The sequence below is a fragment of the Candoia aspera genome, chromosome 10 (genome assembly GCF_035149785.1).
Source record: "Candoia aspera isolate rCanAsp1 chromosome 10, rCanAsp1.hap2, whole genome shotgun sequence".
NCBI classification, from domain to species: Eukaryota; Metazoa; Chordata; class Lepidosauria; order Squamata; family Boidae; genus Candoia; species Candoia aspera.
Window position 1 is genome coordinate 9,584,385 of NC_086162.1, and position 16,832 is coordinate 9,601,216.

Genomic DNA, 16,832 nt, shown 5'->3' on the forward strand with positions numbered 1-16,832 from the left:
ACCCACCTGTTAAGAGTTTTTATGCCGTGAGTGAAACTAACTAGCATTAGTCCCATGTCCCGTTGGGAGAGGCGGTGAGGGGTGAGGGGGGGATACTGTAAAGGGAGCAAATCAAACTCTGGAACTGTTTCCTCTTAGACAGTTTGAGTGTCGATGTTTTGCAGTATTTATTTATTTATTTGATAAATGTATATGGCCACTCAACTCAACACCCGGTGACTCCAGGTGGCTTACAGAATTAAAATCCACAGTATAAGAAACCCATCAACCCACCCCCAGCGGTGGCTACAGACGCAATCAAATCAGCCACTCGATCAGCTCCATCTCAACCTGGGGTCCCCAGGCTCGCTGACAGACCCACAACTTCAGGGCCTTCCAGAAAAGTATCAAGGTGGGGGCCAATCTTATCTCTGGGGGAATGACGTTCCACAGGGAGGGAGCCACCATGGAGAAGGACCTTTTTCGTGGTCCCACTAGAAGAACTTTCCTCACAGAAGGGACCTGCAACATACCTTGCCCCTCTCCTCTGGTGGGCCAGGTAGATGTGACTGGGGTGAGCTGGTCCTTCAGATAACTAGGCCCCAAGCCAGGTGGTAACCAGCACCTTGAATTGGACCGGGAAGCAAACTGGCAACCAATGCAGCTCCTGTAAAGGAGGTGACACATGTGCAAATCTAGACTTGCACAAAACTGTGCAGGCCACTGCATTCCTCTGATGGCCCCTGCTGAGAAACCATCATGAAGGTGGTCTTTGGAAGCACAAAAGACATGATGGGCTTTTGTTTCGTGGCCAGTAAAAGAGCAAATTTTGTTTTATTTTAAAGTGCAACTGACATAGCTAAGCCTTGATGTGTAATTTGGCGGGGGGGGGGGGCAGGAAGTGAGAGGGACACAGCTTTTTTGTTGTTTCAACAAGCTTCCTGTGCTTTTAGCCATAGTTTGAGCCAGTAGCTGACCTATGACTCAGCTACAAAGAAAGTTCTGGATGCTTTCTGCAGACTGATAGGCTGTTGTTTTACCTGTGAATTAGCAACTAGTTTACTTGGCAACTCTTGTGAATTAGACATTTTCAAAAATACACAATCCTGAAACCTTTGTGGAACATAGGCATGGGTGTACTCTGATGTGGAATGACATAGCAAGCTGGCTTAGACATGCACAAGCTATCTGATTTTGGGAAGAGGATGATGGTTATGTCTGCCTTGATGCTCCCTGGTGATTTCTGCTTTTGCAACCTAAAACAGCGGTTTAGCATTATTATTATTAGGGCCCGGCTCTTGTCCTCTATCCATAGACCAGCCTGGGATGAACATATTCTTCCTTACTCCAGTCTCTGCCCGTGCTGGGCTAGGACATGTTCTTTAAATGAAAACACTCAAATTAAGGCATCTGCATTTCTTTTATTTCAAATCCAGCAAGTTGCATTTTGAATTGCTGATATTATCTCCAATACCATGAAGTATATTCAGGAACAAAAGAGAGTGGATGGAAGAATTGAAGGAGCAGCTGGGGATGGCGGGCTTCCAACAAGAACTGCCTGGGGCCTGAAAAATATTTATCTGGACACTCATGGTCTTCTGCAGCCAATCTGTTCCATTAAAATAGAAGCCAAAGAGTTTTTCCAGTATTGTGGATTTCCCATTTGCTCAGCCTTTGACCCCAATGGACGAAGAACCATGGGGACGGGGGTTGGGGATGACACTGAAATTAGATATTGTGGAAGGAAGGGATGGGTTCAAATGAATAAGTTCACCTTAATTCACTCAGAGTCTTGAAAAGGCTGTTTGTTGTTGCTACTGCATCTGGGCTGGAGAAATCCAGATGAGCAGAAAGAGCTGAGGGGGGGGGGGTATCCCTTTCTTGCTCTCTAGTGGTCATCTAAATTTGTGAAGCCTATATATGGCAGCCCATGCTTTGTCCAGACGAGACTGGCTGGTCTGGAGCTCTAACAATGAACTGGATGGGGGTCTGGGGTCCATCCTATCTCCCCTTCTCTGCCACCCCTGACATAAGCAAGACTTATCCAAGTACCCACCCACGATTCGTAACTGTCATTAGCAACTCGTAATAGCTGCTGGTTGACTCCAGGATGGCGGAGTGGAGGGTGATCTGAGAAAAAGTCTTGCCCTTGAGCCACAGGGCCTCTCTAAGTGGAGAAGCACCCAAGGGTGGGGCTTGGCAACCCAGATGCAGTTCCCTCTCTCCCCCTGGCACTGGAGCTTGGTTTGATCTGCAGCCTGTCCTCTTTTCCACTGCGGAAAATCAAAGCAGCAGGGAGCTTCTTGGCCCCCACCTCCAAACCTTTCTCTCCTTGCAAACAAACCTGGATGTAAACTATGCCCAGAAATGGTGACTGACTCAAGAACACCCTGCAGATGACATGGTTATCCAGGGAACTGAACGTGGACCCTCCCAAATCCAGCATTGCTTTCGTTATTCCAATCACAACGTGCCGGGGCTGTGGATTCAGATCAGGTCTGTAAAGGAGGAGAGAAGGAAGAGTTTGGTTCTCTTCGTGTGCCTTGGCTGATGTCAGATATGGGCCCGCTTCATCATACCCTGCAGTGCGGGAATGTAGCTTGTTTTGCTGGACACAGCCTGTCATACACCTGTAGCTTTCCTGATTTGTAAATTGTGTTTTGTTGTGATGGGACACAAGTCAAGACAGCAGCTGCAAACCGCTGCGATCACCCCCCGCCCCTTTTTTGTGTGCATCGATGCCTATTGAAAAGGGGAGGGGCTTTGATTGCATGGTTCTGACTGCCACCCTGACTCTTCGACCTCCCTTGAGGGCCCCTCTGGTAAGAACCCAACTGTGGCTGATTCAATCATTCATGCTGAAACAAAACCATAGCTTAGGGTTTTGTGTAAACCTACCATGTTTTAGCGCTTACTGGGTACATCCAGCTACTGTGATTTAGTTAATAATCCCTGTGTGAACCAGGATAAGAGGAATAGGAATCTTATACCTTTAACAGTTGTGTATCCTATGGAACCTGCCACCAAACTTGCAGTAAGAAGGGCTCCTCTTTAGAATTCACTCTGCTTTTTTTCCCTGGATACTGTGCTCCATTCCTATGTCCCAGTTAGTCCCAGTCCCCCAAGAGCCACAAATAATCCTTGTTGGGGTGAGGTTTTACTCATACACTTTCTGGATTTCCACTTCTGCAAAGTGTGGGACTCCCCAAGCCTGCTGACAACTCCCAGCTGTGGAGTTCATGTGTTTGTGGTACCACTGTGACCACCCGCAATCTGAACATCTGAAATAAAGAAAATGTAGGGTACTTCAGGCACTGAGTTGGATATATTGGGGGTGGAAAGTAATGAACAGTAAAAATAAGAGCAGTTTAATTGATGCCACTAATTAATCCTCAAGGATTCCCTAATGGCTGACCATCTGGCTGGTTCACTCCTCTGTCTTCTGTGACAGTGTCCTAGAGAGGCCCTACAAAAATGGGCATGGGGGGGGCATAGAAGTATAGCTTCATGACTTCCCTGGAACCAGGAACAAACACAAACAAATGAACAAAACCAAGTTCCTTCCATGAAGAGCTTGTAGCCCAACTTTCCCCAACATGGTGTCCTCTAGGCATGTTGCATTACTTTCCATGCTAAGATGAGACTTACGAAGATTGTAGTCTGACCCACCTGGACATCCTGTTGGCAATATTAAAAGGGCTAGGAAGGAAAGTATTTCCCTTGTATGTGAGTGTCAGGCAGTCCTGTGTAGGACGCGTGTTAGAGGATCAGAAGCCATCCCTCAAGGCCTGTTTCCCTTTTTTGTTTTAACTGGAGAATGTCTTCAGTGAAAAGCTTCCATTGATGATCTTATAATATAAGAAATTGAATCACAGACTACTCTTTAGGTCAGATTTCTGTTATCAGTTGCTCTCTGGATGTATTGATGTTATAGTTCCAGCTGTCATGATGGTGGGGAACATCTGGTTGGAAAGGGTAAATTTAGATACAGAGATCCCAGATAGACCTTTGTAACCCCAAACCAGCAGTTTGAACTGAGTGCAGAAATGAAGCTCAATTCAGTGAGAACAAGGGAGGATCCTGGGTGGTTCCATATAAAATTTAATGCTACTATCTTGTGCACCTGCCAGTGTGTCTGCACCTTCTTCAAGGATAGCCCCATTAATTAACAGATCATAGTAATCCAGGGATGAGCAAACTGCAGCCCCAAGGCCGCATGCAGAGACTAAGTTTCTTTTACGGGGTCCCCACCCATCCCCTTTGACTGCTGTTGTTGAAAGTCAGCAGCATGGCTTCCTGCCATTTTGAGCAATGAAGTGTGCAAACATGGAGGGCTATGCCAGAAAATACTGAGAGCTCAACACAATTTTAACAATCAAAAATTCACCCCCAAATCAAGGGAGGGGGGGAAAAATCACAGCCCTAACCATGTACATGAGATGGTCCCACTTACAGGAATCATTGCTTCATCTTCTGAGACCTGCTCAAAAAATGTTGCATGCAGCCCCCGCCATCCAAGGCCCCAAGGAGATTACAAAATTGTGGATCATGCCAGACAAACTAACATTTTAGTAATCTTCCTCTTGGATGTCTTTCAGAAGACAGGACAGGAGTCTTATTCAGAGTATCTGCATATTTCATAGCTGCTAGCCTTTCTGTTGCTGTAGAATCATCCCGTGCCTTTGGGGAGAAATGCAAATCCCAGAAACTGAATAATCAGCTGAACATTTGGCAAAGCAAAAGCAAGGGTGTTAGGCCATACAGGGCACATCCATTTTCCCCTCTCTTTTGCATTTCAAAACATTTTGCAGGAACCGTTCCAGGCCTTTGTTCAGATTAATAACCGCATCATGAGAATGTCATAGTCTGCCCTTGATGTAATCACATTAAGAGGCAATTAACTCAAAGAGGGTGTGAAAGAGGGAAACTGAGCCATAGCTTCCCAAAGGAGAGAAGGCAGAAAACCAGAAGGTTGGAACTGAAGAACATCTAAAGAACTTGTGGAGGACATCCGTGTCCAAACAAAATCCTCACCAGAACAGCAAATGTGAGAACCAGTGGCCAGCTCAGATGGAAAGACCCACTCTAGAATGGTGGGCGGGGGGTGGACTGTGATCCTTGGAAGTGCTAAAGATTAGGCTGCCAAAAATTGTTATGATTCAAGGTTTCAGGGTGGGGTGTTAAAAAAAGATAACACAAGAAAAATAGGCACATGCCTCATGTATTTTGTCAATGCTGGTGTTAGGTTTCCTCCTGAGCACAATTCAGGCTCTTGGCTTTGATCTAAAATACTGTACAGCACAAAGAAACATGTCCACTATTTTAATCTTCATTAGAGACCTTCTTCTAGAAGTGGACAGTTAACAGAGACAGAGCTTCTTGGGTTTGGCACCATCATTGTAATGTTTTATTCCTCAAAAACAGCTTGTATTTTGTATTAGCTTTATTTTTATTTTTTTTCAACTCTCCTGTAAACCCTAGCTTTATTCGGTAAGGTTTCAATGAATAATTCTTGACTGCTGTTTTAATTGTAGTCTCTTGGGTGGATTTGTTGAAGATAAGTTTTATTGTCTGTCTCCTCTGTCTGCTGTTGGAGCTGTTTAATTACTTCTGTTTTATTGCTGTAGTTTGTTTTAGCATACACATCTTGAAAGTTCTTTTACTGAAAGACATGACAGAAATGTCTTTGGTTGTCATTGTTGCTAAACCGATCTACCATTAGTTCAGTAAAGATACTTCTCAAAACTTGAGCCACAGTCACCCAGTTTGGCTCGAGACAATCTTTCAGGACTCAGTCTGAAGTTTCGCTAATAGCATGTTTCTTTTTAACCAATAATGAAATCCCACCCATCTAGAACTCCTAGGGCAGCTCACAATTAAAAGATAAAACAATAAAAGCACAACAAATTGCATAATCTATGACTGTGAGAAAGTGCAGGAACGGGCAAGCCAAGGAGGGGATGAGAACACACCAAGAACAGGGTTACTCATTTTGCTCATATATTCAGTTCTCTGTATCTCGCCCCAAGATCCCACAGAGCTTTTATGCAAACAGCCACCCCAAAGGATGTCTCTGGTTCAACTTCCCCTTGGAAACATCCTGGAGATCGACGTGTCTCTTTGTGTTTCCATTCAGCTTCATGTCTGTGCGTCTTCTGAAAAACGACGGGATGGGCCTGCAGAAGTACTCCTATGTGAACGAAGATGAAGCTTGGAAGACGTATCTTGAGAACCCTCTAACGGCTGCCACCAAGGCCATGATGAGAGTGAACGGCGATGATGACAGTGTGGCAGCCCTGAGTCTCCTCTACGACTATTATATGGTATGAAGAGCAATCAGTGCAGGGGAGGCAGCCTTGGGGGGTGTTATGAGAATCTGGTGGGTGCGCCCACAAAATGGCTGCCACAGCAGGCCTGGCAAGTCCCCAAATGCCAATTGAGCAGAAGTCCTTTGTATTGTGGCAAATAAACATGATGCTAAAGGCTGGTGTTTGGCTTTGCAGTGTGCCAGCTTCCCACTTCATTCAAACAACCGTTCACATGTCAGCTAGGGCAAGAGGCTGCTGGTCACCCAAAGAAATGACATGGGGCACATCAGTGCCTAGAGGCACCATGTTGCTCTTACAGGAGTAACTTAAGGCTCTGTAACCATCTATAGGGGCCTCACTGCACACCACAAGAAAACATGCAAATTTCTGCACCTTTCTTCATATCACAAGAGATTCTTTATAACATTCTTCTCTATCATTTTATCCTCCAAATGTGTTAGACTTTAACTCCCACCAACCCTAGCCACCATGACCAATGGAATTGTGGGTGCTGTAGTCCTACTTCTGGAGGATACCAGGTTGAAGAAGGCTATTTTAGTGGGATTATGAAAAATTCCATTTATAACCCACCTTTTTACCTAGAATGCTACTCAAGATGGCCATGCCTTATCTGTTGGTTGAATCTCAAGGTTGTTGTTTTTTTTAATATATAAAAGAAATAATTTTCATTGCTATTTCCATAGCAAGGGTAGGCAACCTTCTGGTGAATGCGTACTTAATGCTTTTTGCAAGGAAGTGAAGGCGCAGTAGACAGGGTGATGGTAGAATATTGATTATCAAAAAAATTAATAGAATATTGATTATCAAGGCAAAGATAACAATCTTGACCTCCCAGCAGATGGATTGACTGCAGCAGCACTCACACAACACACTTTACCTGGTCAGTTATAAAACTGGTGTCTGTACTCACCTAACATGCTAAGCCTGGTTTGTGTGAATCTTGGTTCATACTTTTGTTTGGAGGGGGGGTACCTTAGAGTGTTATGCAAATCCAGACCATCTGATTCATATTTGCAGCTCAATGTATTATACAAACCTAGAAAGCGTGGTTAATTTGGCAACCAAGTTAAACGCATTTTGTGAACAGTTGTGATTAGACAATGGAGAGTCCACTTGGGATATCATCCTGATCTGCAGGCCAAGTTTATTATTATTATTTTTTTCTCCTTGGTAGGTTCCAAAAGAAAAGCGAATCCTTCCATCTGGAACACCGGTGCGCAGTGAAGTTGGGAAGAGGTAAAAAAGAACTCTGTTTGTAAACTGTTTAAGAAGGAATTCCTATTATTCCTAGCAAAGGAGGACTTCATAAATCCATGCTACAAAACATCTGTTTGTTTAGTTCAAAAAATAATTGAAAGGTGTGTCAGTAGGTGAAGACAATGGGAGGGCCGGAGTCCACATTTTCTTATTAGATGACAGGTTATGACAGATTTGGGGCAGGGGGAAGAACACAGCAGTACAGAAAAAGCCATTTGCATGCTTTGGGGTCTGTGGCTACCTCCTGCATGACAGTCCTCGTACAGCAGAAAGCTGAGATTGTAGATTGGTTTCTTCCTGCCTTGCTCCCATCCCTGGACTAGGATCAGATAAAACATGCTGGTTATGCACCCAATAAACTATTTTGAGCTTTGAAAAGCTTTACTATGCTTCCAGAAGATGTATACAGCAGAATCTGGCAACCTGTGGCTTGCCAGGTGCTGCTGTATTTGAATGCCCAGCAGCCCTAGCATGCATGCCTAATGGCAAAGGATCTTGGACGCTGTAGTTCAGCAATATCTGGTGGGACACAGTTTGCTATTCCTGGCAGAGAAAGAGGATTCTGCAGCTGATTGGCAGCCCCTGCAAAAGATATGGAAAGAGGCAATCTCTGCTCAAATATGGGGCAGAGGTGGTGTGCTTGGAAGAACAACCCAAGTCAGTTGTAAAGTTGCTGGAGACAGATCATGATGGCTGGGGAGGATGGAAGAGGTCTTAGTTCTTCTGAAATTGCATTAGACAATAGGAATGAGTGTGGCAGACCTTAGAGCGGTAGTTTTGATGGGTAAAAAGATGATTCTGTAATGCTATTTTCTTGATTCTGGCATAAGGCTAGAATCTCACCAGGGGCCCCTAGATAGCTAAGGGCCATGAGAACTGGGAACAGCAGTATCTCTGCAACATCCCTGCATGGCCTGTAAGGGTGATAGCTTTCTCCTTCAACAGCTTTCAAAGCAATTTACATCCACTTTTTCATCCTTCTTGGCTTCCATGCTTTCCAGGAATTTCTCCTGGAGAGATTCAACAGGCCGTAGGTATCTCTCTGGACTCTGTGTACCCTTCAGCTAGGTGCTTTATACCTGCTTCTGAACAACTGCATGGGAGTTGAAGATAAGCAAGTAGGGGTGGGAGTGGGGTGGTTTGCTGGGCCAAGCTAGAGGACTAACAGCTGGAACCTTTGGCTGGGGAAAGAACTGAACCGTGGAATAAGGCAGAGTTGGCCTGGCACTGAAATAATTATTATTAACAAGATGGTGGACAGGACCAAGCAAAATCTCCCAAACCTCCTGCAGCAGGGAAAGGCAGCCTACAGCCTTCCAGGGGTTGCTGTAGTACAACTCCCAGCAGCTCCACTCAGGATTCTGGGGATTGTAGTTGAGCTCTCTCTGGACAGCCATGGGTTCTCCATCCCTGTCTTACAGCCTTGCATAGAGTTTTGGGGAAGAGTCTCAGTAGCACTGTAAAGGGCTGATGTGGGAAAATCCTGTGAGAACCTGGACTTGCACTCAAGGTCTGTGCAGCTGCTGTCCATTAAATAGGGACGGATATTGGAAATGGCTGCATGGTAAACATTGCATTTAGCAGAATGAAAATGAAAGAATTAGTTGATCAGGTTCTGATTTACAGTTACGAAGCGGAGATATGATTAGCCCTGGTAAGCCGCCACTCCACAAATTCCTGCATTAAATGTCCTTCCATCGGCCTTGTGTTGCTAAGTCATTTTGCCTGGCTTCTCCTCCTCTTTTAGGCATTGCCATGGGATGGAGTACGAACCAGAGATTTCTTCCTTTGAAAGTTCTGCTCAGCTCATGAAGCTTCTGGCTGAAAACGTTTCCGTGAACCAAGAATATCCAGACCTGCCCAAGAAGAATGGTTTAGGATTTGAGGGCATCTCTTCTCCTCACAAGCCACCAGCTCTGCCTCCAGGTCCCAGCAAACTAGAGACCAATCCTGAGAATTATATGATTACTTCAGGAGACATGTACGACAATGGCTCGCTTAATTCCCTCTTTGACGCCATCCATGTGGCTCCACCCCAGCAGAGATGGCAGCCAGATAGCACCTTTAAAGAAGACCCTGAGGAGGTCAGAATTTATGCAAGGTCCTTGCTTGATGTTATCAAGTCAAGGGTGGTCTGCAATGTACATCAGTGACATCAATAAGTCAGTCTTCCCTAACCATGTGGCATCCGGATGGGTTGGAGCACAACTCCCAAAATCTCCAACCATCACAGCTGGGGGATATGGGAACTGTAATCCAGCATATCTGGAAGACACCAGGTTTGGGAAACTTGGGAAAACTGTGTATTAATATGTAGCATAAAGTCCAGCTTGTTTTGAAATTCAGGATGTTTTGTGGAACCCAGGCAGGGCCATCTTTTGGCCAGCAGCCTGGTTTGGAGCCAAGTTGTGTGGTTCTGCCCACATCTGTGCAGGATGTGACATGTATGGTACAAATGGGAGCAGCACAAATTGTGGTAATTAGGCGTGTAAAGGAGTGTCCCTTTCATACCGAGTCAGTTGTCATGAAGATTCAGCAGGATGAAGTAGAGTTTTGGGGGGAACTTCAGTTGTTCTTTAAATAGCCTTCTTGCTTATAGTTAATCATATCGTTCAGTGCAGTGTTTCTCAACCTTAGCAACTTTACGATATGTGGACTTTAACTCGCAGAATTCCCCAGCCTACATGGCTGGCTGGGGAGTTCTGGGAGTTGAAGTCCACACACCTTGAAGTTGCGAAGGTTGAGGAACACTGGTTGAGTGGCTACAGCTTATTTCTAAATTGCTCTTCTCCATCACATCAGGCCAGTGCAGAAGAGCAAAGAGTTGAGAAACAAGGAAATTATGGAGGCTTGGTCCACCCTTAGCAATTACTGGCTCTGCATCCTGATGGGATCTGTTTCCTTTCATCCTGGTTCAAGGATAAGCCACTTTTATGGACTGGGAAATAATTTGGATTGGAATTCTCAGAGGAAGCGTTAGGTACAGTCCCAAATGGCCTGCCCAGGGGAGAATCTGTACATTCTGTGAACACAATTAATCCTGATAGCTAACTCCTGGTCAGCTATATCATGTGAACAAGTTACTGAGGGATCCTTAAAACCTCCAAGACAGAAACAGCGTCCTAGAGCAGCTCAAAGGAAACAGGGCTATCCTAGGGATTCTGTCTTCATCTCCTTTTTTACCTTTTGGGGTTCCATGGCAAGGGAGAGTGACAGATGGACAGAAGGGGATTGGGGATGGGGAGGGACCCTTGCCTGTCCAGAGAGAGACATATACCAGTTCTTACTTTTTTGGGGTGGGGGAAGGTGATAGTTTGGAAGCAAACATCCTTGTTTTATGATCCTCTGTAAAAAAAAAAAAAAACCAGGACTCACAAGCCTCCTTTCCAGGGGCTGGATGGACTTAGAAAATGGCCAGTACAGGACTGAGCAGCTGATTGGCAGAAGCATGCAGTTGATTGATGGGGATGTGTAGATTGCTCTGGGAGATTACTCCTGTTCAGTCAAGCTGCCTGAACAAGACCAGTGGCTGCCATGGTGGAAATGACCAGTCACTCATTTTCCAGAAGGGAAACTTGTTCCAAAATTAGTTCTCTACCATCCCAAAGAAACCACTGTGGAGCCCAGAGGCCTTGCAGCCAATAAACAAGCCAGAAGTTTGTGTTCGGCTTTGCAGCAGGCCAATTTCCTATTCAATTCTTCAGTTAAAAATATCAGGGAATCTAGAGTGTACCAAAGTGTCCAGCAATAGACTGGCATCCAAGAAGTCCCAGGTTGCTATTTATCTTCTGCTAGATTTATAGCCTGCCTTTCACTCAGGAGCTCAACATGGCATACAGAGTGACCCCTCCTCTAGTTTTTCCCCATAACCACAACTTGATGAAGTTTGTTGGGCTGAGAGAGGGTGGCAGGCCCACAATCCCCCTGGGATCTTCCATGGGTGTGGGGGGATTAGAACCCAGGTCTCCCTGCTTCTAGTCCAACATCTTAATCACTCGCCACACTAGCTCTCGCCCCTCCTTTCTCTTAGGTTTGCGTGGTGTGATCCCAAACACCTTGGTTTGTAAACCATGGTTTATGGCTTAATGGTCTGCATGAACTCTCTCTTGCCTTGCTTGCTCTTCTCTTTATCCTCATCCAGTTTGCCTTGGATCTAAAGGAAGCTGGGCAGGTTTCAAACTACAAAACAATTCACACCAAGCTGTTTTGGTTTTCTTCCATTGGGATACCATGTTTTATGTACTAATTACAAATAGCAACAGCCTTGCAGACGTGGCTGAGGACAGAAGGCAAAGACACTGGAGGTCCAAGGAAAACCTTCCACTTAAAATGTCTGAACAACCTTGCCAGCTTGGCTCTCCAGCTGTGTTGGACTACAGCTCTTGGAAATCCCTTCCTTTGGGTCTGGGTGCTGATGGAAATTCTACTCCAACACTTCTAGAGAGCATCAGATAGAGGAAAGATGTGGTGGGATTAGCTCTGACTTCTGGGGAGGAACATTGCCTTTTCTCATGGTTGCTCAACCATTTTGCTTCACACCTAGACCCAGAACACGTTTTCATATTTGCTCCTAGTTCATAAGCAGGTTCCTTGCTAGGAAGTGGTTTGGATTGGAATGAGTAAGGTTAGTAAATTCTTTTCCTCCTTCTGCATCTAATCCATAGACACTTCAGCTCTCATTCTCTCTCTCTCTTCCTAAGAACCTGTTCTGGAGGCTGCAAAAAATAGCACTCTCTTATTCAAGGGCTGATTATGTGGTTCTGAGTACAGGGTGGGTCCAGCTTGGTCTGCCCTGCTGTCCTACTTGTTTAGCAGCTGCCTGAGACAGTTAAGGAGATGGTGCTTTTTTCCTTGCTACTCTGCTCCCCCATGCAAGCAAAGGTTCATCTGCTAAATTTCTGCATACCCAATTTGCCTTGGATCTAAGGCAGCTGGGGAGGTTTCAAAATACTAAAGAATTCACACCAAACTTTTCTGGTTTTGTTCTTTGCAGTCCTTGATCTTCAACGATATCCTAAAGGCAGAAGCTCCATGTTCAGAAGGTTATTCCATCAGTGATGCCAAGAGGTAAGTGCAAAGATTTTCTCCTGGGCTATTTAACCTCCAGCAGAGAAAAGACTGTTGTTTTTTTTAACCAAGCACTTCCTACACTGGTGTACATGGTTATCCCCCTTTTTTGAATCTCTAAGTTGGGCTCAGTTGAGAACAGTTGGGCACTTCCACACATAGTCTTAGAGCTGAATCAGTGCTGCATTTCAGGGATCCCACAGTGATGGCTCCATTCAGCAACAGAGCCAATCTATTTTCGGCTCAGCCGTCGTATAGCCAAAACCTCTGCAATCCAGTTTTCCAGTTGAAATCCTGGAGCTCTGCAGAGATTAGGGATGAGCTGTTCTCCAGTGACAGGAACGCCTGGTTCCTGGGCTGTCCCCTCTCTTTGGAGCTTTCTTGCTGAGGCGCTACCATTTCACCATTCGCAATTACCTAGGAAACAGAGGCACAAGGGAGAGAGAGTCTCTTGTGGCAACTGCAGTGACCTTTTGAAAATCCTTAAACAAGAAGACCAGCACAGAAGTTGGATGGGTTATTGGTGGATGCTGTTTTTTAAGCTCTCCTAAGCAGACGAGAGTTCTAGTTGGCTCATGAACTGGGATTTGTCCAGCTTTGTAGTTTCACTATAGTGGTGTAGCTGTAGCATTAAAGAAAAACATGTTGGCTGTTGGGTGATTCCTTGTGTTTTTTTCCAAGTAAAAAAATCTCTCTCTCTCTCATGGTTCCATTCCAGTGACTTTGAATACACCTTGGGATCTCCTAAAGCTATTCATATCAAGTCAGGTGACTCACCCATGGCGTACCTCAACAAAGGACAGTTCTACCCAGTTACTCTGAGGACAGTTGGAGACGCCAAATGTTCACACTTGTCCTCAAATAAAGTGAAGGTAAGTGAGTTGTGGCTAAGCTTCTACCCAAAAGTGTGGCCTTTGGAGGGTTCATTTTCAGAAGCCAGAGGTATTCCAGCCAATAGCCATGGAGATTTCAAAAGTGATTGTCAACCTTGGAATGTTCCTCCAAAGTTGGTTTTGGTTTTGCAAGTGAATTTATAAATAAACACTTTGTAGAAATTAATAGAGTCTGTTTTGGCTTCCTTCCCTTTTTCTAGAGTGTTGTGATGGTAGTTTTTGACAATGAAAAGATTCCGATGGAGCAACTCAAATTCTGGAAACATTGGCATTCGCGCCAACCGACAGCAAAACAGAGAGTCATCGATGTTGGTATGGAGTGTAATAACTACTTCAGGGTTTCTTGTCCAGGACAGAACAAAAATGGATAGGAGGGCCTTCTCCCAAACAACTTGTCTGGTAGACTCTATTTGAACTGCTTCATGTCCATGGGTCTGGGAAGCAGACCATTTTCCACTGTGGTGGAGGGACTCCTGCTAATTTCTGTTTCCCACCTCCATGACCCTCCTTCTCCTCCATCTGTTTATCAGGATGATGGTGAGGGCCAGGGATTTCACTCATCACCTGGGACAGACTATGGCCATTCTTGTCACATCCATGGTCAGAATGACTCTTAAGGTTTGGGGAGGATTGGATGGAGGTGTAACTATCCTAGATCTTAGCCACTGAATCCAGAGGAAAGTTTAGGAGTAATTCTGATGGATAAAAATGTTGAGTTATGACACCTTTTCAAGGTAATGATAGCTAAGTAACAATAACTGGTCAATTAAGAAGAAATACTGTTTTTGTCTGTTTTAGCTGACTGTAAAGAGAACTTCAATACTGTGCAGCACATTGAAGAGGTAGCTTACAATGCATTATCCTTTGTCTGGAATATCGCCGAAGAAGCAAAGGTAGGCTTGGGACTCTGAAAGCGGACTACCTCTGAGTATCAGGCAGAAAAATTACCCTGCATTTTTGAAAACTGGCTCTTACTTAATGTCATGAAGAAGAATTTGGTTTAGAAAATTATTTGAAAGGAGAAAAAGATCTAGGTGAAATTCTCAGGGGTGGAGTGTGGTATTCTATCACATATTGAGTATTAATGTGGCCAAGGGTTGTGTGTTCATGCCCCGACTTTCACTGGTCCATCATCTCTCCAGCACTCTGCCATCTCCCTGGCTTCCCACACTTCCATTAAATAGTCACAAGGGAAGACAACTCTCCTCCCATCATGTCTGTTGTGTTACTGTCACCATGAAGAGGAAGCCCTGTCTTGAGAAATTGTTGGAAAAGTTCTCCTTCCCCTGAAGGAATTTGGAGAAATGGCCCACTCAATTTTTCTACCCACACATTTGCTTGAGAATTTGGAAAAGGACACTTTGAACCAGCCCATCTCCAATAATCACTCTCTTTTGGTTGTTACACCGAGCTTTTGGCTTCCATCTTGGTTAGGAACGGCTTCTCTGCAGCTAGTCTCTGTTTCTCAACCTTGGCTGCTTCAACTCCCAGAATTCCCTAGCCAGCATGGCTGGCTGGGGAATTCTGGGAATTGAAGTCCACACACCTTAATGTTGCCAAGGTTGAGAAACACTGGTCTGGACCATGGCAATGACACCAACCCAACCTTTTGACACCACTAAAGGTTGAACTCAGTCCCTCTTCCGGGCTACAATGGACCACAGTGGTTTCCCTTTGCTTTTGCAGGTGTTCATTGGTGTGAACTGCCTGAGCACAGACTTCTCCTCTCAGAAAGGTGTGAAGGGCGTCCCTCTGAACCTCCAGATCGACACTTACGACTACAGCACTGGGACAAACCGGCTCGTCCACCGAGCGGTCTGCCAGATCAAAATATTCTGCGATAAGGTAGAATGAGGGAAGCCTTTGGCACATTTTGTGCATGGGCTGGGTGTGTGTGTGGAAAGCCTCACGGTGGGAGATGAGCCAGGGGTCACTGTTGCTGCTTCCTGAACACCAAGAGAAGAAGTGAGAAGTGAGAGAAACTTTGCAAGCAAGAGCTGAAGTGCCAGACTGGGGCTCTGAGGAAAGTGGAACAAGTGCCACCCAACCCAACTTTCTGGCCTGTTGTGCCTTTGAATATGGCCCATTCTCCCCCACCCCCATTAAGCCTTGAGAGAAAGTCTCATTGGTGTCAATGGAATTCCCCCCCCTTCCTAAGTTTGAATGCAGGGAGGGTGATAGTTGAGAGCAAAGGATAAAGACACCTTCCTTGCTCAACTTCCCCCCACCCCATGCAGCACTTAAGCGTAAGGGGGAAAAACTCCATTCTTATTCTCAAGTCTAGTTGGTAGACAATTGGGGGCAGGGAGGGGAAGAAAAAAGAAGAGAGGGAAGAATCAGCAGGAGCAAAATAAAGAGGGAGGAAGGTGGACAGATGAAGATGTATGAATGGGATGGGCCCAGGGCTAGCACCCATGGCTTGGAATATGTCTACTGGTAGAATGTGGCACCTGGAGGATTGAGAAAGGCAGGGTGCACATTCAGTTCATGATTATGTGTGATCAAAGGGCTCACCCCTGACCTAAATAGGATTAGAATTCAGGTGCGTGCAAGTCAAGGCTGACAAATGTCTGGCTGTCAGAGGACAGAACTTCCCATCTTTAGATCACAGCTGGTGGGTTGGGTGTAACTTCTAGGGGATGTTTGGTCCATCAGCCACAAGAAGAGGCATCTGCAGTGGGATGATGTCCAAAAAGCCAAGATAGTGGCCCCCACCATGATCAGGGCCCCACCCCTTTTAATGTGTGGTATGTGTGAAAAAGGGGTAGGGCTTCAATCACACAGTCACAGCTGCCATCTTGATTTTTTTGACACACAAACACACCCACACCCACACCCATAGATGCCCTGGACAGAACTTTTTCATGCCTGTCTTACGGCACAAATCAGAGGATTCCATGGAAAGAATTTTGCTATCAGCTGAGATCTGCCCCCCGCCCCACCCCACAAATAACAACTTCACTAATAATGTGCTGGACGGCTGGCAAAAGTAGAACGCACAGTGTATACACAGTCCCCCTGCTGCTGAGTCTCTTTCACAGGGTTATTTGCATTTGGAAACTACCTGGCTACCTTTCAAAAGACATGTGTGTTAATTGCATTCACACAATTAAGATTAGGGTGTATTTGCCTCTAAATTAAATGTTTGAATTTGCAATCAGCTGTCTTGGGCAAATGCAGAAAATGGTTTAATTCAGTACTGGGTTCAGAGTATTGTATAAAGAGAACTAAAAGATGGCAGGTCAACCCTTAATCGGAGCTGAGAAAACATGATCCTTGAGTTCATATAACATGCAGTGCCCAAAGA

General features: G+C 45.2%; 1 protein-coding gene across 1 annotated transcript in view; it reads left to right on the top strand.

Moving 5' to 3' along the window:
- The window catches only part of GRHL3 (grainyhead like transcription factor 3), a 49,109-nt gene that overhangs the window by 11,526 nt on the left and 20,751 nt on the right, over positions 1-16,832 (top strand). The window contains exons 2-9 of the mRNA XM_063312560.1: positions 6,116-6,302; positions 7,483-7,544; positions 9,313-9,649; positions 12,559-12,632; positions 13,351-13,504; positions 13,726-13,837; positions 14,324-14,418; positions 15,212-15,370. Of these exons, the coding sequence (XP_063168630.1) occupies positions 6,116-6,302; positions 7,483-7,544; positions 9,313-9,649; positions 12,559-12,632; positions 13,351-13,504; positions 13,726-13,837; positions 14,324-14,418; positions 15,212-15,370 (1,180 nt within the window). The remainder of the gene's footprint in view (positions 1-6,115; positions 6,303-7,482; positions 7,545-9,312; positions 9,650-12,558; positions 12,633-13,350; positions 13,505-13,725; positions 13,838-14,323; positions 14,419-15,211; positions 15,371-16,832) is intronic.